The sequence below is a fragment of the Carcharhinus amblyrhynchos genome, chromosome 11 (genome assembly GCF_965287045.1).
Source record: "Carcharhinus amblyrhynchos chromosome 11, sCarAmb.v2.hapA, whole genome shotgun sequence".
Classification (NCBI taxonomy): Eukaryota; Metazoa; Chordata; class Chondrichthyes; order Carcharhiniformes; family Carcharhinidae; genus Carcharhinus; species Carcharhinus amblyrhynchos.
Genome location: NC_137334.1, coordinates 45,509,991 through 45,535,035, shown reverse-complemented (window position 1 = coordinate 45,535,035; position 25,045 = coordinate 45,509,991). Strand labels below are relative to the sequence as shown.

General features: G+C 40.5%; 1 protein-coding gene across 2 annotated transcripts in view; it reads left to right on the top strand.

Moving 5' to 3' along the window:
• The window catches only part of LOC145350092 (mitogen-activated protein kinase kinase kinase 20-like), a 48,995-nt gene that overhangs the window by 1,994 nt on the left and 21,956 nt on the right, over window positions 1-25,045 (top strand). Inside the window, exons 2-6 of one of the 2 annotated variants that reach the window (XM_080198981.1) lie at window positions 4,509-4,553; window positions 6,260-6,290; window positions 6,381-6,520; window positions 7,256-7,318; window positions 14,135-14,227. In XM_080198981.1, coding sequence (XP_080055107.1) covers window positions 6,398-6,520; window positions 7,256-7,318; window positions 14,135-14,227 — 279 coding nt within the window. In that variant the 5' untranslated portion in view covers window positions 4,509-4,553; window positions 6,260-6,290; window positions 6,381-6,397. Of the gene's footprint in view, window positions 1-3,932; window positions 4,554-6,259; window positions 6,291-6,380; window positions 6,521-7,255; window positions 7,319-14,134; window positions 14,228-25,045 lie in introns of those variants that run through there. The other variant, XM_080198982.1, reaches the window with a different exon arrangement.

Genomic DNA, 25,045 nt, shown 5'->3' with positions numbered 1-25,045 from the left:
GTCACAGTGTGCTCTTTGGTAAGAGAAAGGGAAATCAACAAGGATTGCAGCTCCAAACTGCTAACTAACGACAAAACAAAAAGAACTTGTGTTTACGCAACACCTTTAAAATAGTACAGCATATCTACACTCTTCTCAGAAGAGCAACCAGGAAAAAATTGGAATGGGGCCAAAGAAGGAGATTCTTAAAAATTTGGTCAAAGGGATAGGTTTTAAAGGGGGTTTTAAAGATAGAACAAGAATCGAGGAAGGGGAGAATGCTGGAAGTTAATGTTGACACGACTGGAGGCAAGACAGTCAATAATGGGAGGTGCATAAGAAGAGTTGGAGGAATACGAAATCACTGAATGTTGTAAAGCTGGAGGAGGTCACAGAGGTGGAGAGCCCAGACTGTCTAGATTCACATATGAAAATGATCACCTTTGCGAAGGACTGGTTGATTGCTGTCACCCCATGGACCACCACCACAATCTGAAGGATTGGTGATAAATGAGCTTTAACCTTAACTAACTTGTTTGAGCCCACTTAATGAAATATTTTTCAGAGAGTGGATGGGTAATAATAGTTGTTGCAGTCACATTCAAAATATTCTACCTTTCAGTTTTTGGAATATTTTTAACACAGATTAAGTGCATTTTTCGCATTCAGTGTAGTTTTGTTTTGTCCATTATTGCTGCGATCATTTGTTTCCAGTTTCACCTCCCTCTATCCAGGCAGCCATCACCTGGGTGAAGACTTGTGGACAATATTGTCATCAGCAGGAGAAGATGGGTATCATTACTAGCTAATCTTATTTTCCTTCCTGCATTGCACAACATAATGAAACCAGATGAAAATTGACCTCGCCTCTCATGATAAGCTCTGTTGCCTGAGTTGCTGCAGATTTTTGTTTGCATACTAAATTCCACCCTGAGCAGTGTTGTGTTTTGTTGTGGATTGCAAAGAAAGATGATTTGAATTTTATTGTTGGGGAGGAGGCAGAATACTTATTACACTGACCTGACTGCTGCCTGCTGGAGTTTTCACAGAAGCTTTCAAATCAAATGATCACCATAGTGTACAAAGTCTGCTCAGCAGATGTTAATTTCTTTATTTAACCAAAGCAAAAATTTGGATTTTTAAGATATATTCAGGTAAAGCAGCTGACATGTACATGAGCTATATTGATATTGTTAGTGTTACATTGCATGTAATTCTAATCTTTTAGTGTTCCAATTTCCCAATAATACAAAGCATTCCATTCTCTGTACATGTTTCAGTGAATTTTATTTCACGTCTGTAACTTTCCAGATCTGTTATAAAATAAATAATATACTTGAGACAAGCAAATCTCTTGATCAATTAACAAGATAGATTGAAGAAAGAGCGCTGCACGTCCTTGCATATCTGGTGTTTCGGTATTTTACATGAGGATAACATTTTATTCTCAATGATGAGACAAAGGTTAGCTTACCATCTGACGTATTGTAACTGAAAGGGTTTTGTGTGTTATTGAAAACAGTCACCATATAATAGAGTGAGAATTCTGTACTTTGTGGCATCTGTCAGTACAATGTGATCATGATGCATTCCCCTGACCTTTGTAAGCGAACCTGACACCATTTCCCCGCCTCCAAAACCTTCTTATTTTAATGGGCCATCAACTCCTTAAAAAATATATATTCTGCCAGTCCCATTTTAAAAATACGAACAGCAAAAAATCAACTGCCTTACTACTGAATTCAAAATTCCCTAACAAGGGAGAAATTATTAGTTCAAATATAATTGGTTCAGCAAGACTAGGTCGTGTGTTAAAGTAATACTTAATTACTAAATTAAGTAAGTTAATTAGCTTTTTCTAGCACAACCTTTCTCTGCAAGAGAAGAATTACTTTTTTAAATTGATTATGATGTTGAAAAAGGTCATGCAGAAAATGTCATGTTCTGTGATTCCCCACCCTGTTTCAGCATGGAAACTGAAAATCACCAATTGTGATTTCTCATCCCGAGATAGTCCATCATTTAAGTAACTCCCATCAAAACATCCAAAATATTTGTGTTGGAATAAGCAAAATTGTACAAACGCGCTTGGTGAGGAAGTGAATGAACACTAGCACAAAATGAGGCTGGCCTTTGTAAGTCCTTCCCAGTTTTGCCACTCAAGAGTTAGGAAAGCCAGCCTCAATTGTGTATTCAGGTGGGTAATTATTTTTAGTTCTCCCATGGGCAATGTAATTGTTGATTAATTGAGGATGGAGTTAAATTGTCAAAGTGCCATACTTGTCTGCTGTTGAATTTTTTTAAAGACTTTGAATACAGTAATGATTCACTCTAAAGATCCTGTGCATTGAAAACAGCAGTACTTTCAAATACTAATAAAATAGTTAGTTGAAACTAGTGCAAGCAAGTTTCTAAATGTACAGTAACAAAAACAAAAATGCTGGAAGATCTCAACAAGTCTGACAGCATCTGTGGAGTCGAGCCAACGTTGGGTCTATTCTCTCTCCACAGATGCTGTCAGACCTGCTGAAATTTTCTAGCCTTTTTCTGTTTTTATTTCAGATTCCAGCATCTGTAGTATTTTGCATTTATCTTAAGTTCCTGAATATAGCAGTATTAGAATCACTGAATGACATTTTCTGCATGATCTTTTTCTGAGAAACCCTTGATCCCCATGTCACCCGACTTGACCCAATCAGCCCGACCCAGCTTGAACTGCCCAACCCGAAGTGTCCTCTGGATTGCAGTTATAATACAGTTTCTCACATAACACTCCTCAGTGTTATTGACCAAAGATACCCATGGGAAGGCAGGAGAAAATAAATGCTTTGCACCCCACACTCCAAAGGACATTCCAGAGTAATTTTTTAATTGACATTTTAGTTGAGGGAAGGCAAGCCAAGCCGCTCTCAATTATTAGCCATGCACTGTGTTTGAAATTCTTTGAAACAGCTGATAAGTAGCTTTTCCACACATACAGGAAGCTGCAGATTTCTGATGGTCTCATTGGCACATGCATATGTTGAATTCAACACAGCCTGTGAGTCAACCTAACTTACCCTATTATTTAATTTTTGAAACAATGTTATTTCTTCACTATTATGTATTCTTTTTCAAATAAAAAGAAACTTATTTGCTTGATCTCATGTCTCCTATTAATTGCATGAAGCTTCCTTTTTTCCCTCTGAAAATTGGCAAGATCTGAAGTCCAGCAGGGACTCAGCCCCGGGATTGCCAGTTTTGAAACTCTGTACCTATGCTATTATATTTCATTAAAATTTGAAATTATTTTGACATGCTCCCTTTAATCTAAAACAACAATTAAACATTTAAATATGTTGGGAAACACAATAAATGACAAGTGGCTATCATGGGGTTAAAATTAAAAAATTGGGAATTTCTGAAAGTAGGGCAGCAAATGAAGACTACGCCCTTGAATAATATATATGAACTAGTAATAAAATGTGATACTGTGCAATGGAACAAAATGATGTTTTTTGAAATTCTGCTGTCACTGTGGAAGATTGATTCTTGCCCTAGATATTTTATGAAATTATCTAATCAAAAAAGTCTAAGTTCATATTTTAGGTGAAACCTCTGATTCTAAGTAATGTGGTCAGGCTCCAGAGAGGTAAAAGTACCACAAAATGAAAATCCAGTTAGCATTTTCAATTTCTATTCGTAAGTAATTGTGGAACTTTGCTGGTTGGAAAATATGGTTAAAATGTAACTATCTGAGGTTCTGTGGTAACCCTTCTAATGCAGCATTAGATCTATGTGTGGGATCCAAACTAAAATTTCAGTGCTGACTGTGCGTAGTTACCCAGTCCTTAGCTCTGCTCTGGTGATTGTCTCTCTGCCGTAGTATATTTGACAAATTCTACAGTACGTTGCTTCTTACTCACCAATAAAAGAAATGATGAAAATAGCCATGTGGAATTTAAAATCTGAACAGTGCCATCCAGTTAAAAGAGGAAGGCATGGAACAGAGAGAGCTAAAAAAGGAGAAACAAGCAGAAGTGCTCTTCATTAGGATGCTTCACAAAGTAGTTACCAATTGCATTAGTGAAGTAAACGTATATACCATGAAATGCCATCTTAATGGCTAAATTAAAATTCCAAATTGTTGTAGTGATGTGACTCAATGTAGAAAATGCAAGGTGCCTCTCAATTACTTCGCTGGAAGCTGACTAACATTCTAACAAGATAAACAAGGTGATGGGAAAGGTACGTGACGGTATGACAGCAAGTTTTGATTTGTTTCAAATCTCAGCACTAAATCCTTTATCTGCCTACATAGACATTTTGAAGAAGGTTATTAAGGCAGGTTATTAATCAGAGAGTACATTTAAAATAATATGTATGGACACAACATCTTTAACAAATATACGAGATAGTCTTTAATCTTCTGTGGAACTGTCTAAAAATTATGTCCCTGGATTTCTTTAGCTTGTAAGTCCTCATTTGTAGCCATTATCTGTTCCAGTATGATCACATTGTAATATTTATACTTTGCTTTTGTTGAATAGTTGCTGCCATCATTAGATATATATTCTTGGACAGAGGAGGATGTGGTGAGTATATGATTCTCTCTTTGAAATTAAAGTTTTGAACTTGGACATAATATGACAGTTAGTAAGTAACAAACAGTATGATTAATTAGGGATTTAATTTGTCACAAAGGGATAAAAGGCCTGGATTTTCATCCGTGAGTTGGGTATGCACAGAGTCAGGAGAATTCAGAGTCGATTGGGTGGGGTTGGTGGTGGGGTGACCCCAGAAGCAGTGAGAAGGATGCCAAGTGGGGAGGCAGTCTGAATGGATGCCTTAGGGAGCAGCATTATGTCCAAATAATTTTTAAAACATTCACCCTCACCCCAATCATTTCCCATTCCCTGTAACAGCCCCATAACCCTTCATACCCTCCATGACAGCCCATGTCCATGCACCTATCCCCAGTGGCCCCAATATCCTCTGTGTCAATCTGTGCCCTGCTCCCACCCACCCACCCATGGTCCCTCTTGCCCTCTAAACTCCTATACCTCCTTTATAGGCCCTTTACCAACTTATGCCAACCCATCCCTCGACACCCTTTGCCGTTTCATCTACCATGACAACTTATCCAGTATCCATTATGGACAGAACTCAGGGCCCAAGCAGAGATGAGCTAAAATAAAGTGCTATGAATTAAATTTCTAATTGTCTATGCCAGGAATCATCATATTTGGGGAAAAAAAACATAATTCAAAGAAGTAAAGGACAGGACTTTTAAATGCCCTGACAGCTCCCTTTGACAGCTGCTTTTGAAAGTTCCTCTTGACACTTTGACAGGCCCTCTTAACAATTGGTTTTGACACTATGACTGTTGATTTTGACAGATCTGTTGACATTTTCAATGAACTTAACAATTAATGAGTTTATGCATTTTTGACACGCTTCATTCCTACTTTTAACCATTTGAAGTGGCACCTGAACTCCCCTAAAGGTACCAAAGGCTCTGATCCAAAGAGATACCTTACCTTAGATATCAAAGTTTAAGATCTAAATTTTAAGGACTTAACAAGTCTACTCTGCACACTTAGGGTTTCACACTCCTGGGCTGCCAAAATCTGACTTAATGGACGCAGCTGATGATTTAAATGACCCCAGTCTCCATGAACTGCACGAAACATAAACTGCTTCAAACCCATCCTCACAAAAATGGAAAGTGCTGTGTTTGATACTATTTTTAGGCACGTTTAAGAATTTTTGCTATGATGGCAAAGCTCTCCGGCATTGATGAAATCCAGGACGAACTAGTATTTTTGGCAAGGCACGTATATTTAAAAAAATCACTTGAACAAGATGTTGGAAGTTTGCTGCAGCTAATGGACAGTGCAGCAACACAATGTATAACATTGGAAAGAGGAGAGAATTGGATAATGAATCACAATATTTGTCATTTAGACATAATAATAATTCAAGCACAAATGTAGATTGATGTTTGTAACATGCAAAGGGTGGATTGGATTAACTTTGACCAAATTATTGTTTTTTTTTACACATTGCTGTACAGAAAAGATCACATTTATCAGTAATGGTGTGAATTAATATTTATAGACATGTTTCTCAACCTTACAATGAATATTTTTCCCATTGCTGATCTTTTTCATTGACAACAGCAATAGAAGATTTACTTATTTATGATCACCAGTACTTTGAAAATGCAGGATAGAAGTGTATAACATCTGAAATTGTCCTGTCCTATATTCTAATCCTGTTCCTTGTATTTTTTGTGCAGTATTTTTGGATACGACAACTATTAGATAAAGGTAAGAAAGATTGCTGTCTCTTTACATTAACTATCGGAGATCCATTCTTGTTGCTGATGAATATGTGTTTTTGTAATCTTGTGATTATAGATGACACATGTTGTGGCATGTCAGGTTATGCTGAACTGTTTAAAAATCATCACATCACCGGGCGGAGGTTACTTTTGCTAGCAGAACAAGATATGAAAGACATGGGAATACAATCCAAAGGACATATCATTCATTTAAAGGTATGAAAATAAGGTCAGCTGTTATATGACAAGTATAGCAAACAAAAACTGTAAAGGCAGCAGTTCAGAATCTTGAACTGTAGACATTTTAGGCTGGTGAAGATTTTCACTCACCAAGGTTAAAGAGGCTGAGATATCCAATATCAACACCAAGTAGTCAAGTATTTTCCATTTTTATTTTTATTTTTTTTTAATCTGCTGATCAATTCAGTTTATTTAATTATTCCCTAAAAATGTTCTGCAGATACTCCATTCCTGCGTGGAATGTTGTGGTATTCCCTGAAGACGGTGAACATCAGTATTTCAGCTTCTGGTTTTACGCCAGTTTGCAAACTGCAACAAATCTCTTTGTTCTCACCACAGGGGGGATAGGTTTCCAGATATGCATTGGGAAAAAATCCATCATGGTTTGAAATTCAGAGGAAATGTATTTATACCAACATGCAGAGTGAATGCTGTGATGAACGATGGGTATTTACACATTATCCGACAGAATGACAGGATAGGCTCAAGGGGCTGAATGACCTAATCCTGTTCACGTGCTTTTTTTACACAAAAGTAAAATTATTCAAATAGTTTAAAAAGGAATATTTGTTCCTGAAGGGTAGGACACTGCAGTCATCAAAAAATCTTTCTAGTAAATTGATGTGTTGACTGTTAACATGTAGGTGGAAGTTGTTGAAAAGATGGAAGAGATTATGTGCTGTTAACAGACACATCTGTGCTCTCTTTCAGACTGAAATTGAAAAACTGACCCTTGACTACTTGAATCTATTTCACTTTCCTCCCTTAATCAAGGTAGGCAAAATAGTGTTATTTTCAACCACAACACATGCGCTGTATTTTCGTAGAGGCCTTGCTAATTTCTTGTTTGGAACCTTGTCCGGCTTGATGCATCTTGGATCATTTGACATTCCTTTCCTCCTATTTATCTCCTTTGAAGATAATACAGACCTGCTTTTAAAATATTAACGAGCAAATATCAGATGCAGAAGATTTGTAGAAACCCTATCACAACATGCATACTGTAGATCTATTAAGCACCTGCTGATAACCTATAAATATATTCTGAATTATTAGTTCCAAACTGTGAATATTTTAAAATTTTGCATAGAGTCATGTTGATTACTTGATCATGTGGGTCAGTTCTATAAGGGAATGCACAGCTACTGTCTATGGTTTAAGATTTGTATAGCACCCAATGAACCTGACCACAAAACCAGCAAGCAATGAAATAAGCTGATTACAAGCAATGAAATGAGCCGATTATATGCAATGAAATAAGCTGGTATAAAATTATAGCCTGCAACTGGGAGCCATGAAATGTCTTTTTGCTATGGTTCAATTTTCCCTGTATCAGCTGTCTCTGAACCAGTCGTGGTATATGACGTTATAACATTAGTCCTCACTCAGATCAGAGGGCAATCACATTTAAGCTCATAGCTATCTGGAGAAAAAAATACTTAGTTCTTGGATGCTTTATACTTGATTCAAAATCCTTCTGGTTGTCTGGATCTTGAAATGACTGCGACTGAATGTGGATGGCCAGTGCAGCTCTGCGTCAGATACCAAATGGCGATAGTGAAGCTTGGATATATTGGGTCCTCAGATTTGCTTTCTTTCCTGTGAGAACCTGCCTAGTTTCTGCTCAATACCTCTCCACGGCAGCTCAGATCAGATTGGAATCATGGCAGAATGAAGATTAAATCAGCAGACCCCATTACTATGGTGTTAGAGTTCATATTCTGAAAGGAACAGGTACAATGGTTTTAAATTGTCTCCTGATGATGCATTGCACTCCTGCTGCAATGTACTTCACTCATCGAGACAAAGACTTCAATGTTTGATAGTGTCCATGACTCAGCAAGTTTATCTAGTCAGTAACTAGACTGGACAGACCAGGCAGCTTTAGATTTAACTTCCCAATCAATAATGAGGCAGATAGAATAGTTAGATAGTTAGACTTAGCCTCAAAGTGTGTAGGGAGAAATCATTTTAAATGGTCAGAAAATCATGGGCAACATGTCATTCAGATTTCTGATGTAAAAATCCAGCAGTTTTTTTTATCCATTCTTGGGATATGAAAGTTGCTGGCAAGGCCAGCTTGGTGAGGCCGCAGCTGGAGTACTGTGTGCAGTTTTGGGCGCCGCACCTACGCAAGGATATTTTGGCCTTGGAGGGAGTGCAGAGGAGGTTTACTAGGCTGATACCGGAGTTGAGGGGGTTGAGCTATGAGGAGAGGCTGAATAAACTAGGCTTGTACTCGTTAGAGTTTAGAAGAATGAGGGGAGATCTCATTGAGACGTATAAGATGATGAATGGGATGGATAGGATAGAGGTGGAGAGACTCTTCCCGCTCAAAAAAGACAGTAGGACTAGGGGGCACAGCCTCAAGATAAAGGGGAGGCGGTTTAGAACGGAGTTGAGGAGGAACTTCTTCACTCAAAGGATGGTGAATCTCTGGAATTCTCTGCCCGTTGAAGTGGTGGAGGCTGCCTCGCTAAATGTTTTTAAGAAGCGGGTTGATGGGTTCTTGATAAGAGAGGGGATTAAGGGTTATGGGGAGAGGGCGGGAAAGTGGAACTGAGCCACAACAGATCAGCCATGATCTTATTGAATGGCGGGGCAGGCTCGAAGGGCTAGATGGCCTACTCCTGCTCCTATTTCTTATGTTCTTATGTTCTTAATGGCCCTTGTGGTAGCTATTTTCTTGAACTGTTACAGATATGCCTGTCACAATGCCACAGGACAGTTGTATTTTGGAGGAAACTTGCAGCTGGTAATGTTGCCATGCAGTACAGCTGAGTCCTTCAAAGCGCAAGAGATGGGAGATTTGGAAGCTGCTGTTGAAGGATCTTTGCTATTTGCTGCTGTGTATCTTGTAGGTGATACACACTGGTTTTGGTGATGGAGGGAGTGACTGTTTAAGTTGATGATTATGGTGCCAATCAAGAGAGCTGCTTTGTCCCCTGGATGGTGTTGGGTTTCTTGAGTGTTGTTGGAGCTCCACTCATGCAGGCAAGTGGAGAGTATTCCAACACACTCCTCACTTGTGCCTTGTATATGATGCAGAGTCAAGAAGTGAGTTACTCTCTGCTGAATTCCCAGCCTCTGACCTGATCTAGTAGCCACAATATATGGCTGGTCCGGTTCAGTTTCTGGTCAGCGGTAACCCCCAGGATGTTATTGGTGGGGAATTTGGTAATGATGATGCAATGCTATTGAATGTCAAGAGAAAATGGTTAGATTCTCTCTTGTTGAAGATAGTTATTGCCAGTAACAAGCTGATGTGGCATGAGGTGGGGGTATTAGGTCAAAAAAATACTCCTTTGAGAATAAATTCCAGGAAACTAAATTATTCTAATTGTATAAAGATGTCGGCTACAAATTAAAACAAAGCAACTGAGAGGCCATTAAATTCCTTGAGCCTGTCCCACCATTCAATGAGATCATGGTAGATCTGGAACCTAATTCTGCCTTCGCTCCACATTTCTTTTTATCTTTTGCCAATAAAAATCTACCAAACACAGTTTTAAAATTAGCAATTGATCTAGTATTAATTGATGTTTTCAAACTTCTATCACTTTTTACATGAAGCAATATTTCTTAATTTCACTCCTGAAAGTTCTGACTCTAATGCTTTGACTATGTACCCTCGTGCTAGAGAAATAGTTTCTCACAATCTACCCTAACTGTTCCCCTTAATATCTGGTGAGGTTTGATCACACCGCCCTAACTGTCCAGATTCCAGGAAATATAACTCTAATTTATGCAATTGCTTCTTGTAGTTTAACCTTTGGAAGTGCAGATAACAATCTGGTAAATCTACACTGTGGTCCCTGCAAGGTCAATAAGTCATTCCTTAGATGTGGTACCAGTTCTGGTCAGACACTCCAGATATGGTCCAAACAGGACTTTGTACTTTTGAAGCATGACCTCTAATCTTCCCACGCTGTGTACTCTATTCCTCTGAATATAAAGGCCAGCATTCCATTTGCCAATAATGATAGTGAACTGTGCCAGTGCATGATATTTTATTGATCTGTGTTCTTGGGCACCCCCAGTATCTCTGGAGCTGCAATGTGTTTAACTGTGTTTAGCTTTTCATCATCCAGAATGTGCTCTGTTCTAGTGTTTTTAAGTTCAAAGTGAATAACCTCACATTTGCCAATTTTGAAATCCATCTGCCATAGTGTTTCCCAGTAAGAAATCTCACAGCACCAGATTAAACTACAACAGGTTTATTTGGTATCACAAGCTTTCAGAGTGCTGCTCCTTTATCACCTGTTGTGAGACTTTTTATTTGACCACCTCAGTCCAACGCTGGCATCTCCACATCACAGTTTTTTCCATTCAGTTAATCTATTACTGTCTTTGTAATGTTACATTTGAATTGTTTACAATGCCTATCTTTGTGTCTCCAACATTTGGATATGTGGCTTTCTATAGTTGTTAAGTGAATAGTTAGGGTCGAATACAGATGTTATGGGACATCCTGCCAAAAAAAGTAGTCTCCCATCATCCCGACCCTCGTCTCCTTGCACACAGCCTATATCCTAACCAGGTTAATAATTTTTCTTCAATTCCACGAGCTTCAATATTAGCTAGCAGTCTCAAATAAAGTACTTTATCAAATGCCTGGAAGTTCATAAAAAAAATCCATAGACATTTCCCTGTTCATTAAATTATTCACCTGCTCAAATATTTCAATCAGATTTGTCAGGTGTGACCCACTCTAATCAATCCCTGCTGGCTCTGTCTGATTAGCTGAACGTTTTCCAGGTATTCCATCCCCTTTCCTTTATTACAGATTCTTGCAGTTTCCCAACGGCAGATGTTAGGCTGACTGGTCAATAATCCTCTGATTTTCCGCTCTTGCCTTCTTTAACTAACAGAGAGACCTGTGTGATTTTTCAATCTGAAGGAATGGTTCCAGAAACTAGAGAACATTTTGGATATCCACAATGTTGTCACCTATTTCCTTTAAAACTCTAAAGCAAAAGAAAACCTCTTGTTTATTCTAATGATTCATATATTCTCAGAGGTTTTAATCGTTTCTAAAGATTTGACTCACCATTTGTGTTAAGTTGCTGTTTGACATGTTATGTCATAGTTATCATTTGAATTTTAAATTAATTAAATGTGTTTCAAGGCCAACAAGATTGATGCTCCAGAGATACGAGTTCAAATACCACCATGTAATCTGGGGAACATAACCTCAATTAATTAAATACATCTGCAATAGCATCTCAGAATTGTTACAGAGCAGCTGGAGACCATTGGGCCTATCGTATCTACACAGGCTCTCCGGAGCAGCAGTGCACCCAGTGCCATTCTCCTGCCTTCTCCCTGTAGTCCTGCACATTCTTCCATTTCAGATAATTTTCTTGTAAAAACTTCAATTGAAACTGCTGCCACCGCACTGCCAGACTTTTCATCAATTGTCTGCCAATACCCTGCATGCTTCTCATGTTCCAGTGGCTGAGTTTGTTTGCAGAACTGTTTTGTGTTGGGGAGAATGGGGCATCTGAAGACAGAGAGAGAGAGAATCATAGAATCCCTACAATGCAGAAGGAGCCATCGAGTCCGCACTGACCACAATCCCACCCAGGTCCTATCCCCATAACCCCACCTATTTACCCGATCTAGTCCCCTGACACAAAGGGGCAATTTAGCATGGCCAATCAACCTAATCTTTGGGCTGGGACAGAGTTAATATAAATACAATGTGGCTTGTTAGAGGAGAGATGGGTTGGGACCAATGAGAAGTGGAAGTGAAATGCAGCTTTTGAGGAGAATGGGACAGTGAGAAGAGATCAGTGTTCCCTCGAATGTGCATGTGTGCAGCTGGGAAGCAATGCAGACTGTCCCACACACTAAAATAAAAAGACCATTCAGACTTTGTGAGGCCACTTTGTGAAAATGCAGTGTTTTTCTTTCATAGTTCATAACCCAACCAGAGCAAAGGAAATTTAGAGGGAACCTTGATCTAGAGGCAAAAGAAGTTGAAGGTGGTCATGAAGCAGGCCTTGCTAAGGCTGCAAATGTCTTCCACCACCTGACATGAGACCCTGAACCTCCTGGGCACTGGTGTTCAGAAGCTGATCCACTCCTGGCGACCCTCTGTGATGAGTATGGCCTTCCATGAGCTGCAGTTCTGTCCTGTGGCCTGACAGGTGTGTGAGAAGCAGAGCTCTTGCTGCTTCTAGTGATGTTGTTGCTCTAATTGGCCATCTTGACCCTCATCTAATCCCAAAGTAAACAACAAGTTGTCAAAGTAACCTCTCAGCAGGTGCAGAAAACAAAGTCTTTCACACAGACAGGCAAGAAACAGTTTTCAACTTTCACTGCTTATTGCTGCATTCCTTAGACACCAGACAGTGACAATATACATCTCTTTAACCTATGCTTAATGCTATCTCCACTCACATTGTCTGCACCTTTAAGACTTGAATAGCAGATTAGCTGTAAAGACTCACATTCTAATCAGTATTCTGTAAACTGTGTGTGCCTTTATATGCCCTGTTTGTGAGCAGAACTCTCCACTCACCTGACGAAGGAACAGCGTTCTGAAAGCTCGTGGCGTTTACTACCAAATAAACCTGTTGGACTGTAATCTGGTGTTGTGAGACATCTTACTGTGTTTACCCCGGTCCAACGCCGGCATCTCCTCATTGTTTAAATTCAGCCATGATGTGGTGATGCCGGCGTTGGACTGGGGTGGCACAATAAGAAATCTCACAAAACCAGGTTAAAGTCCAACAGGTTTATTTGGTAGCACAAGCTTTTGGAGTGTTGCTCCTTCTTCAAGTGAGTGAAGCGTTGTGTTCACAAACAGGACACACATAGACACAAACTCAGGGTACGGGATAATGATTAGAATGCGAGTCTTTACAGGTAATCAAGTCTTTACAGATACAGACAATGTGAGTGGAGAGAGGGTTGAGCACAGGTTGAAGAGGTGTGAATTGTCTCCAGCCAGGACAGTTAGTGAGATTTTGCAAGCCCAGGCAAATCGTGGGAGTTACGGATAGTGCGACATGAACCCAAGATCCCAGTTGAGGCCGTCTCCATGTGTGCAGAACTTGATTATCAGTTTTTGCCCGGCAATTCTGTGTTGTCGTGTGTTGTGAAGGCTGCCTTGAAGAACACTTACCCAAAGATCTGAGGCTGAATGCCTGTGATTGCTGAAGTGTTCCCCAACAGGAACCTGCCTCGTGATTGTTGAACGGTGTTCATTCATCCGTTGTCGTAGCGTCTGCATGGTCTCGCCAATGTACCATGCCTCGGGACATGGTTCATGGGTTCTTATCCTCGCTCTGTCCTTTCTTCCCCTACCTGCTTCAAATGTTAAAAAAAACTACTTGTGTCACCCAGTCACTACTTTCTGACTTAACCTCGTTTTTCTTTTCTACCCTTTTAGGAGTTGCCTTTGTGCCTTGCTTTATTTTTAGACAAAAACAAGATTTTCACCTCACTTTCTGTAGTAGATTAAACACTTCAGATGCTGTTCTTTGTGTCTTTACCAGTGCTGCTCTACATATGAGTAGCATACCCTTTGCTATAATTAAAAAGACTGCTGAAAAGTTCAAATTGTTCAATATTATTTTGAAGGGCGATGAATCTGAGGAAGAAGATTTTGGAGAAAAAACAGTGAATCTGGATCTAATTTTTGGTTATCATTTAAAGCCAGGGAGAGGACCTCAGGTAAAATTTCTGAATGTCATTTATATTACTGCACATTTGTGTATTTATTAACTCTGCAAAATGTGCGAGGGCTAAAAACGTTTGCTGGGATTTCAACCTTACTACCTTTTTCCTAAAAGATATAAGGCTGAATTTTTACAATCCATCGCCACCTCCAACAGGTTTTGTGGTGAGCACCAATCTGGAAGCAATAATACGGTGGGGTGGCTAGACCTCAGCTGAGGGTTTGGGGACGGAATTAAGCCCACCCTTGCCCTAATTAAGGCTTTTAAACAGCCACTTAATGGCTACTTAATGGTCTGTCCCTACCCAGTGTCAGTTTTTAATCTGATGGGTGGATGCCAGATAGACCAGGGGGGAAATGGAAGAACTTCAAATCCTCAATCTTGACTAGGAGATAGTGGGATGGAGCTTCTCATTCAGAAGTCCCTACTTTACTGGGGAGGGAAGCATGCTCTCCTCAAGGACTGGACACCTGTGTAACTGCCCCTCCCCCCCCAACCTGGCCCAGCCTCTAATACCCCAAATTCCCCTCTTGCGACCCTCCCCCAGCTTACCTGCCACTTACCTGGCCTCCATGTCCCGACACTTAGTCCCAGGCACATTGCTGCAGTGCTTGAGGGGGCTGGAGAGCTGCTGGCCACTTTGATTGATACCTTTGTACCACATGCCTATGAGATACCATGTATAATTAAAAACATTGGGCCATAACTTTGTGGCTCCCCTGCATCACATTTTGCGGATACCAACCCAACAGACCCCTCCCAACCCATCAAATACTCTCCTTGACCTGGCCTCCTACCCCCTCCCCATTCCCCCAATGTCTGAGCCATTCACACCACCCTTTCTCCACTCCCCAAGCCGGTGGCTAAAGGGATTCTCTCCATCTCTGGATTCTGCCCCCTCATATCTAGCCCCCGCACCCCCCCATATCCGGATCCCCACCACCCTGCAATTATGTGCTGATAGCAATTCACGTATCTGTCTCTTCAATTTCCAGCTATTTAAGACTACTTTTCTGCTTCTATATCAAGGTGATGCATCTCAAAGACAGGGTTACAACCTAGAGAAAGATGCTTCTTTATTAAGCAAGGTTGGGGAAGTCACAACTGCTTTGATGTGCCCATTCTGGTGCTGTCTTTGAACTCACTTATGTAGGCAACAGCCAGGCTGTGGAACCTGTCTCAAGTGGCAGACATTCAACTAATTACCCCTCTGGCATTCTTTCTTGACCTTTAGATGTCTTTGAGAGGATGCAGAGGAGATTTACCAGAATGGTTCTAGGAGTGAATGATTTTAGCTACAAGGGTTGGAGAAGCTGGAGTTTTTCCTCTTAGAATCAAAAAGATTGAGGGGAATTTGACACAGGTGTACAAAATTAATGCAGGTTCTGCCGAGCTGGATGTGAGGCCAAAATGGAATTTTTGCGGGGAGTCAAATCCAGTAGGATGGGATACACATGATAGAGTCACAGGCAATTATTGTAAAATGGCAGAAATAATAATGTGACAGAGACCAGCATTAGAGACAGCGATCAAAATGAAACAATAAAAATTTAAAATTAATGACAAACTGAGCCCTTATAGGCTAGTTCAGGGGGCATTTTAAGAGTAAACCACATTGCTGTACTTCTGGAGTAAAGATAACAGATTTCCTTCCCTAAGGGACATTGGTGAACCAGATGGGTTTTTACAGCAGTCAGCAATAGTTTTATAGTCATAATTAGACTTTTAATTCCAGTTTTTTTTGTTGACTTCAAATTTCACCATCTGTCATAGTGGGATCCGAAGCCAGATTCCCAGACCATTACACTGGGTCTCTGAATTTCCAGTGACAATACCACTATGCCATCGCCTCCCCCAGAGTTAGGGGATAAATACGAGAGACATAATTACGTAGGTGTATGAAACCTTTTAGAAACTGGAAGAGAATCTGAAGACTGGATGACTACAAATTTCTATATTTAAAAATGGAGATGGAACAAGTCCAGGAAGCTATAGACCACTATGCTTCATATTGGTGGTAAGAAAATAAACATCCCTTGATCCCTTACTTGAAGATGTAATAGGAAAACGTTGAGGATCTAAAAATATAACAGAATAGTTAGAATGGATTTCAAAAGAGAGATCATAGTTGACCATCCTTATTGACTTCTTTGAAGAGTAATAGAATGGTCAATAAAGATAATGCAGTGGACCTAATGCATATTTCCAAATGACCTTCAGTAAGATACTGCATACAAACATGACTAAAGTCAGAATGTATGGAGTCAAGTAACAGAATGGATAGCAATCTGGCTACAAACAGAAATTATAAATTAGTTACTAAAGGTAGTTACTTAGACCTACAGAAGATATAATGTGGTGAACAATTTGGATTCAAAAATTGGAAATACAAATTCAAAGTTTATAGACAACATCAAATTGGGAGGTATTAATGCAGAGGATGACCTTGACAAAATATAGGAAGATATTAATAGACTTGCAGAATAAGCATGTGGCAGACACATGAGTGCCAGTAAAGATAATGGGAGTAGGTATATTTTGGTAAAAAGAATAAAAATGCTACTTCTTGAAAAATAAGTGTATAAATAGGGAAAGAAAAGCAGATAGATTTGTGGGTACAGATACACAAATCAGATTAATAAGATCAAACAAATCACTGGGGTTGCTTTCTAGAGGGACAGAATTGAAAAGCAGGGAAGTGATATTAAATTAAATTTATATATAACCTTGTTTAGACTGCTTTTGGAGTGCTGTGACCACTAGCTGTCTCCATGTTGTCGAAGGAATATAGCAGCACTGGAGAAGATTTACGAGGATGATTCTGGAATTGATGAGATATGAATTTGTCAGCTGAGGCTGCACAACCTTTTATATCTCTTGAAAAGAGTAGGCTGAGGAGGTGACCTGATGGAGATCTCTAAAATCATCAAAGGAATCAATAGATGTAGAAAAGATGGGGATAATTCTCCCAAAAACACTGAATTGGCAGGAAAACTGTTCCAGATCCCGGCTGTTCTGTCAGTTCAGCTTCTCACCTGAATCTCCACACTCTGTGCGTTGCAGAAGTCCCAGTTGTGAATGTCATGAAAAACCCAGCGTGCCGGTGCCTATTCGCGCTGGAGTTTGACAGTTCTGGAATTCTGTGTGTGCACAGTGGCCCCAATCTGTCAGACTCCTGTTTGCTGACCAACTCGATCGCTGGCCAACCTGGGATCACTGCAATGCTGCCTCTCCAGCCGTCCATCTACGGTCCGATCGTCGCCCACACAACAATTCCTGGGCCAGCCCACACCCCCGCGCCAAAGCACTCCGATGTGCAGCCCACCCTCTCCAGCAGTGGCGATCCCCCCTCACCCTGGAAGACCACCCCCTCCCAGCCCACCCCAAATGCTGCCCTCCCTCCATTCCTGACTGATCCTGTCTGCAGAGTGGCAGTGGGACTCTCTCACCCCACCGATCATCCCTAAACTCCACCCACAATAGACTCCACCCCTTGGCACTGCCTGATGCCCAATGGGCAGTGCCAAGGTACCCGCTGGGCAGGCACTTTGCCCCGTGGACAATGCTGGGGCCACAGGCTGGCACTGCCAGGGTGCCCATGCCCAGGGGGCATCACCCCCTGCTGCCCAGCCCCCTTGAAGGCCATGAGTGTCCCCTCATCATTCCAGCTAGTTGCCCAAAGGTGGGGAGCTATTCTGAACCCTGCCGGAATTAAGTACTCCTGGTGGGGTGGGAGATTCAACCGGGATTGGGGAAGTCCCAATAATGAACCAATAAACATATTTAAAATATATTCAAAAAAAATTTAAATTACTTACCTGCCTTCCCGCTGGTTTCTAGTGTGATCTGACCGGCAACTGTTCGCCGGTTCTAGGAGATATGCATGCAATCCAGCGCATGCACAAATCCTTGTTCAAGGCTGGTGACGCACATCTCCCACTGCGACCCACAGAAAAGTTGCAAGTCGCAATGGGAAAATCGAGGCTAATATTTCAGCTTGCAGGGTGATGCCAAAACTAGGCACCATAAATATACGTGATTTTTCACAATGCTCAGCAAAAGTATGTACCAGTGATAAGGAAGGACTGTGGAAAAAGGGATAATCAGCCATGGATATTCAAGGAAATAAAGGAGGTTATCAAATTGAAAGAAAATGCATGCAAAGTGGCTAAGTTTAATGGGAAACTAGAAGATTGGGAAATCCTTTAAGGTCAACAGAAAGCCACAAATAAAGTTATAAAGAAAAATAAGATAGATTATAAGAGTAAACTAGCTCAGAATATGAAAACAGATAGCAAAGGTTTTTATAAACATAAAAAGAAAAAGAGTGGATAAAGTTAACATTGGTCCTTTAGAGTTTGAGAAGGGGGATTTAACAATGGGAAATGAGGAACTGGCTGAGGCATTGAACAGGTATTTTGTATCAGTCGTCACGTTGGAAGACACAAATAACATACCAAAAATTGATGACAAGAAGTCTGTGGCAGGTGAGGATCTAAAAACGATCATTATTACTAAAGAGGTAGTGTTGGTCAAGCTAATGGAACTCAAGCTAGACAAGTCTCCTGCCCTTGATGGAATGCATCCCAGAGCACTAAAAGAGATAGGGGGGGAAATAGCAAATGCACTAGTGGTAATTTACCAAACTTCATTGTACGCTGGGGCGGTTCCACAGATTGGAAAACAGCAAATGCAATGCCACTGTTTAAAAAAGGAGGTAGACAAAAGGTGGGTAACCATAGATTGGTTAGCTTTATTCCTGTAATGGGGAAAATGCTTACATCTATCATCAAGGAAGAAATAGTGAGAAATCTGGATAGAAATTGTCCCATTGTGAAGACACAGCATGAGTTCATGAAAGGCAGGGCATGTTTAACTAATTTAGTGGATTTCTTTGAGGACGTTACAAGCATGGTGGACTGTGGAGAGCTGGTGGATGTGGTGTATCTGGATTTCCAGAAGGCGTTTGACAAGATGCCACACGAAAGGGTGCTGCATAAGATAAAGGTGCATAGCGTTATAGGTAATGTACTAGAATGGATAGAAGATTGGTTAACTAACAGAAAGCAAAGTGTGGGGACAAACGGATGTTTTTCTGGTTGGTGATCAGTAAGTAGTGGAATGTCTCAGGGATTATTGTTAGGACCACAATTGTTTACAATTTACATAGATGATTTGGAGACCAAGTGTAGTGTGTCAAAGTTCGCAGATGACACAAAGATGAGTGGTAGAGCAAAGTATGCAGTGGACACTGAACATCTGCAAAAGGATGTAGATCATTTAAGTGAGTCAGCAAGGGTCTGGCAGATATAGTAAAATGTTGGTAAATGTGAGCGCATCCATTTTGGTAGGTATAACAGCAAAATGGACTATTATTTAAATGGTAAAAAATAGCAGCATGCTGCTTTGCAGAGTGTGTCCTTGTCCATGAATCGCAAAAAGTTGGGTGCTGGTGCAGCAGGTAATTAAGAAAGCAAACAGAATTTTGTCCTTCGTTGCTAGAGGAATGGAGTTTGAAAACAGGGAGGTTATGTTTCAGTTGTATAAGATGCTGGTGAGACCACTCTTGGAGTACTGTGTATAAATGGTAAATAGCTAGCTATTTACCATTTATATAGATGATCTGGAGGAGGGAACCGAGTGTAGGGTGTCGAAATTTGCTGATGACACCAAGATTGGGGGAAAGGCAAATTGTGCGGAGGGTGTGGAGAGTCTGCAGAAGGATCTAGATAGGCTGGGCGAATGGGCCAGGAAATGGCAAATGGAATTTAATGTTGGCAAGTGTGAGGTGGTCCACTTTGGTAGGAAGAATGGTAGGAAGGACTATTACTTACGTGGCGAAAAACTGCAGCAGGCGACGGTGCAGAGGGACCTCGGGGTCCTTGTGCATGAGTCGCAAAAACCCAGCCTGCAGGTGCAGCAGGTGGTCAGGAAGGCGAATGGGATGCTGGCCTTCATAGCGAGGGGGATTGAATATAAAAGTAGGGAGGTCTTGCTGCAGCTGTATAGGGCATTGGTGAGGCCGCAGCTGGAGTACTGTGTGCAGTTTTGGGCGCCGCACCTGCGCAAGGATATTTTGGCCTTGGAGGGAGTGCAGAGGAGGTTTACTAGGCTGATACCGGAGTTGAGGGGGTTGAGCTATGAGGAGAGGCTGAATAAACTAGGCTTGTACTCGTTAGAGTTTAGAAGAATGAGGGGAGATCTCATTGAGACGTATAAGATGATGAATGGGATGGATAGGTTAGAGGTGGAAAGACTCTTCCCGCTCAAAAAAGACAGTAGGACTAGGGGGCACAGCCTCAAGATAAAGGGGGGGCGGTTCAGAACGGAGTTGAGGAGGAACTTCTTCACTCAAAGGGTGGTGAATCTCTGGAATTCTCTGCCCGTTGAAGTGGTGGAGGCTGCCTCGCTAAATATTTTTAAGAAGCGGGTTGATGGGTTTTTGATAAGAGAAGGGATTAAGGGTTATGGGGAGAGGGCGGGAAAGTGGAACTGAGCCACGACAGATCAGCCATGATCTTATTGAATGGCGGGGCAGGCTCGAAGGGCCAGATGGCCTACTCCTGCTCCTATTTCTTATGTTCTTATGTTCTTATGTGTATAATTTTGGTCTCCTTACTTGAGAAAAGGTATATTGGTACTGGAGAGGGTGCAGAAGAGATTCACTAGGTTGATTCCAGAGTTGAGAGACTTGGCTTATGAGGAGAGACTGAGTAGACTGGGACTATATTCATTGGAATTTAGAAGAATGAGGGGTGATCTATAGAAACATATCAAATTATAAAGGGAATAGATAAGATGGAAGCAGGGAGGTTGGTTCCACTGGTGGGTGAAACTAGAACTAGGGGCATAGTCTCAAAATAAGGGGAAGCAGATTTAGGACTGAGTTGAAGAGGAACTTCTGCACCCAAAGGGTTGTGAATCTGTGGAATTCCCTGCCCAGTGAAGCTGTTGAGGTTACCTCATTGAATGTTTTTAAGGCAAAGATGGATAGATTTTTGAACAGTAAAGGAATTAAGGGTTATGGTGAGTGGGCGGGTTAATGGAGCTGAGTCCATGAAAAGATCAGCCATGATGTTATTGAATGGTGGAGCAGGCTCAAGAGGGCAAATGGCCTACTCTTGCTACTAATTCTGATGTTTTTATGGTCACAAATATTCCCAATAGGGAATTCTGGAAAAATCTCTTTACCCAGAGGGTGGTTAGAATAGTTGGGGTGAAGCTAGATAAGCATATGAAGGCCACTGGAACAAAATATTACAGTAATAGGGTAAGATGAAGAAGGATAGGAGGAGGCTTGTATGAAGCATAAACACTGATACAAGCCAATTTGGTTGAATGGCCCATTTCTATCCTGCACATTCTACGCCAAATAATTGTACCCAACGGAGATTATGAAGACTAAGAACATAAATTTGCAATCAATTGCAAATCCTATAAGCACATAGCATTAATGCTGCACATTTTCTGATGATCTTGTGGTTCTTGTACATGCAGTCATGCAAGCTCCTCATTCCTCCGTCATTGCCAAATGGCCAGCCTTACAAGTCCCAGTATCTTTCCCTTGATCCCATCCACTCTCACCCAAAGGCACAAAATTTCCCATTGAATTTCAAAAGTCAGGAAATGAAGTACTTCACTGGAGGCTGCAACTGCTATAGTTTGGTAAATGAGATTGTTATTCTATAATTTGGTGAAGCATGCTCTGTATTCAGATTTGTACAGTTTCATAGAGGTGACAAGTTGTGTAGTTTGATGGCAACCGTTGTGTGATCTATATTTAAGAGGTTGAATGATTTGTAGTTTGGTGAAGGATGCTAGTATTTCTGTGGTTTCTGTGCTTTGGAAGAGGCTACCAAGCGTTCTGTGGTTTGGTAGTGGTTGCTAGTTCTGTGGTTTGGTAATGGTTGGTAGTTCTGTGGTTTGGTGATGGTTGGTAGTAATTGCTAAAAGTGTTCACAGTCTGTGGTTTGGTAGGGAGTTTTAATTCAGTGGTTTGTTGGAGCTTTCACATCTGGTATAGGATGTATTTGATGCCTAATGGAGCTGATATTATGAAGAAGACTATAACATGTTTTTTTAAATCTCATTTATGTTACTTGATAGGAGAGTTCAAACTTTAAAATATACCATCAGTTTTATAAATATTGTTTTATTGGTGTATTACATATTGAAAGAAGCTAATTGGCATTGGGCAATTAAGAATTTTTCAAAACCATTATACTATTAAATTAGAATTGACTCTAGGTTTCATGCAGGGCAAAGCACCCTCTACATCTTCCAAAAGAATTCCAAATCCAGTCTCTAAGAAGTATCTTTCACTAATGTGGCATTTTAATTTCTGCATACTTGCTGTTCTTGAATCCAGTTTGAGTTTGAGCATTATTACAGTGTGCAGGTTTGAGATATTGTCAGTCCCTGGTAACTTAGAAATAAATTCAAACTGCTCTTGAAATCTTCATCTACCATCAAAGAAAATATTTCTTTTATTAACGTCACAAGTAGGCTTACATTAACACTGCAATGAAGTTTCTGTGAAAATCCCCTAGTCGCCACACTCAGCTGCCTGTTCAGGTACACTGAGGGAGAATTTTAGCATGGTCAGTGCACCTAACCAGCACGTCTTTTGGACTGTGGGAGGAAACCAGAGCACCTGGAGGAAACCCATGCAGACACAGGGAGAGCATGCAGATTCCACACAGACAGTGACCCAAGCCGGGAATCAAACCCAGGTCCCTGGCGCTGTGAGGCAGCAATGCTAACCACTGTCACTGTGCCACTCTTACTATCACAAATATTTAACATTGGTGGATTGTTGTGAAGTGCCTTTGAGTTTTGATTTATTTAACAGCTGATCTTTCATATTTCTTCGAGATCAGTGACCTTATGTTCAGTAGAGTATTATTTATGTTTGATTTTCTGAATCAATAAACACTAAATAAGATTTTAAAACTGGTAAAGTATATTTTCGATAAGTAATCATATGGTTACCCTTTGGTTAAGTCTGTATTTCTGTTGCTAATGCAATATAAATCATAATTAAAAGTTAAAAGGGCAGTATATTTCCTTTTGAGTGTGTAGGGGAGATATCTTGACTTTGGATTTCCTTGTAATCTTAGCAGTTACAATATTTCTTCAACGGCTTAGTAAATGTTAGTTTAAGTTTTAAAAACACCTTTTTCTCTGCCTTTCTACACTTCAAAATACAGTGAAACACCAAATTACTGCCTCAAGTTGCATTTTATTTTCATGCTTTTAGCTCTAAATGACTCATTTTGTGTTCTTTAAGGATCCTATATCACATAGGCAGGCCCCATTTAAAACTGCTGCGCTGAGGATGGTTGAATATAATCAAAAATGCCCCATTTAGTCAGAAGTCATTTTCTTTTCAAAAGGCAAATGTTATTTAATCTTTCAGCTGTTCATTGTGCCATCATAAATACTTTCTTTTTGCTGCAGTTGTGGGGCTGAAATGAGCCCACTAATTGCCTCCTATTTCCAATGACATGTGGTGGTTTAGTGGGAAGAGAACGCAGCAGGGAGGAGGAAATAGGAGGCTGAGAAAATGAGAGCTAATTATTTTCACTTGCTCATGTCAGGTTGGTGTCAGGCTTGTTTTTACAAACTAGAAGGTTTAGCACTAAATAAAACAAACTGGCGTCATGTTTTTATATACTGGCAATGTCATGAAAGCAGCTGCACTGCAAATAATGCCTGCAATTGCATGGACACCATCTGACTTCCACTGTGTGTCTGTGCTAATGAGTATATCACAGTGGTGCCAAGTGAAAGGTGCTGAATTATGTATGATTCTTCATTAGTGCAGTAATAGTTCTGTACATCATTATGGGACATTGTTTCTCCTGAGGCGATTAAAAAAAAATCCTCTGTTCAAGACCTAGTAGTAACCCCTACATGCTAGTGAGGTCCACTTGTGTAGTTCTGTGTGAGCAGCTTCCTGTAGATTCTTTTTTATACTTACAATTGTCCCAAGGGATGTTGGAACAGTAGGCAATGACATTGTAAACAGAATGGAGTAACACAGATTAACAGATACTTATCTGATCTCGGGCCTCATTTCCACTTGAAACCAAGCAGTGACATTTGCTGATCTGCCGACCAAGATAATGATGCAGAGTAGAAATGTTGCTGGACTTAGATGTTTGTCAAATACTGTCGGTTAATACTGACAGTTTCTGAAGTTTTACTTCAGAACTTTCATCAGTCCTTTAGCATGCTAAATGAAAATCTTTATTAAAAAGTTTAATTGGTAACTGTGAACAATTTCAAGCATTTCCCAGTTCAGATATGTGCACAAACTCTCTGCTACATTCAAAGCACCGCAATATATTTCCCTTGTGGCAGCATTTTTGCACAGTGATCTTTGGACATGGGAAGTGGTGTGAGTAACATTTAATATCTGGAAGATAATTTATGGGATAAAGTGGAGACAGCTGATTTTGTTTTACCTTGTGCATTTTTTTGTTCCCCACAGTAGGCATTGTTCCCCCAGTAAGAATTAGGCAAGAGATACCTGTTCCTGGGCTTCTGCTTCATGACTGACCAACAGCATGGATAATATCAGGAAAGATATAATGGCTTTGATGGGGTGCAGATTCCCTGGGATGATGCTAAATTCTGAGAAGTTGGATAAATTTAAGTTGTGTGCTATTGAGATTAGAAAGTTGAGGGTTGATTTAATCACTGTTTTTAAAATGATTAGAAGGTTTATATTGAACAATTTAATCCTGAGGAGAAGTCCAGAACAAGGGGGAAAATCTTAAACTTTAGAGCAAAGTCATTGAGCGTGAAA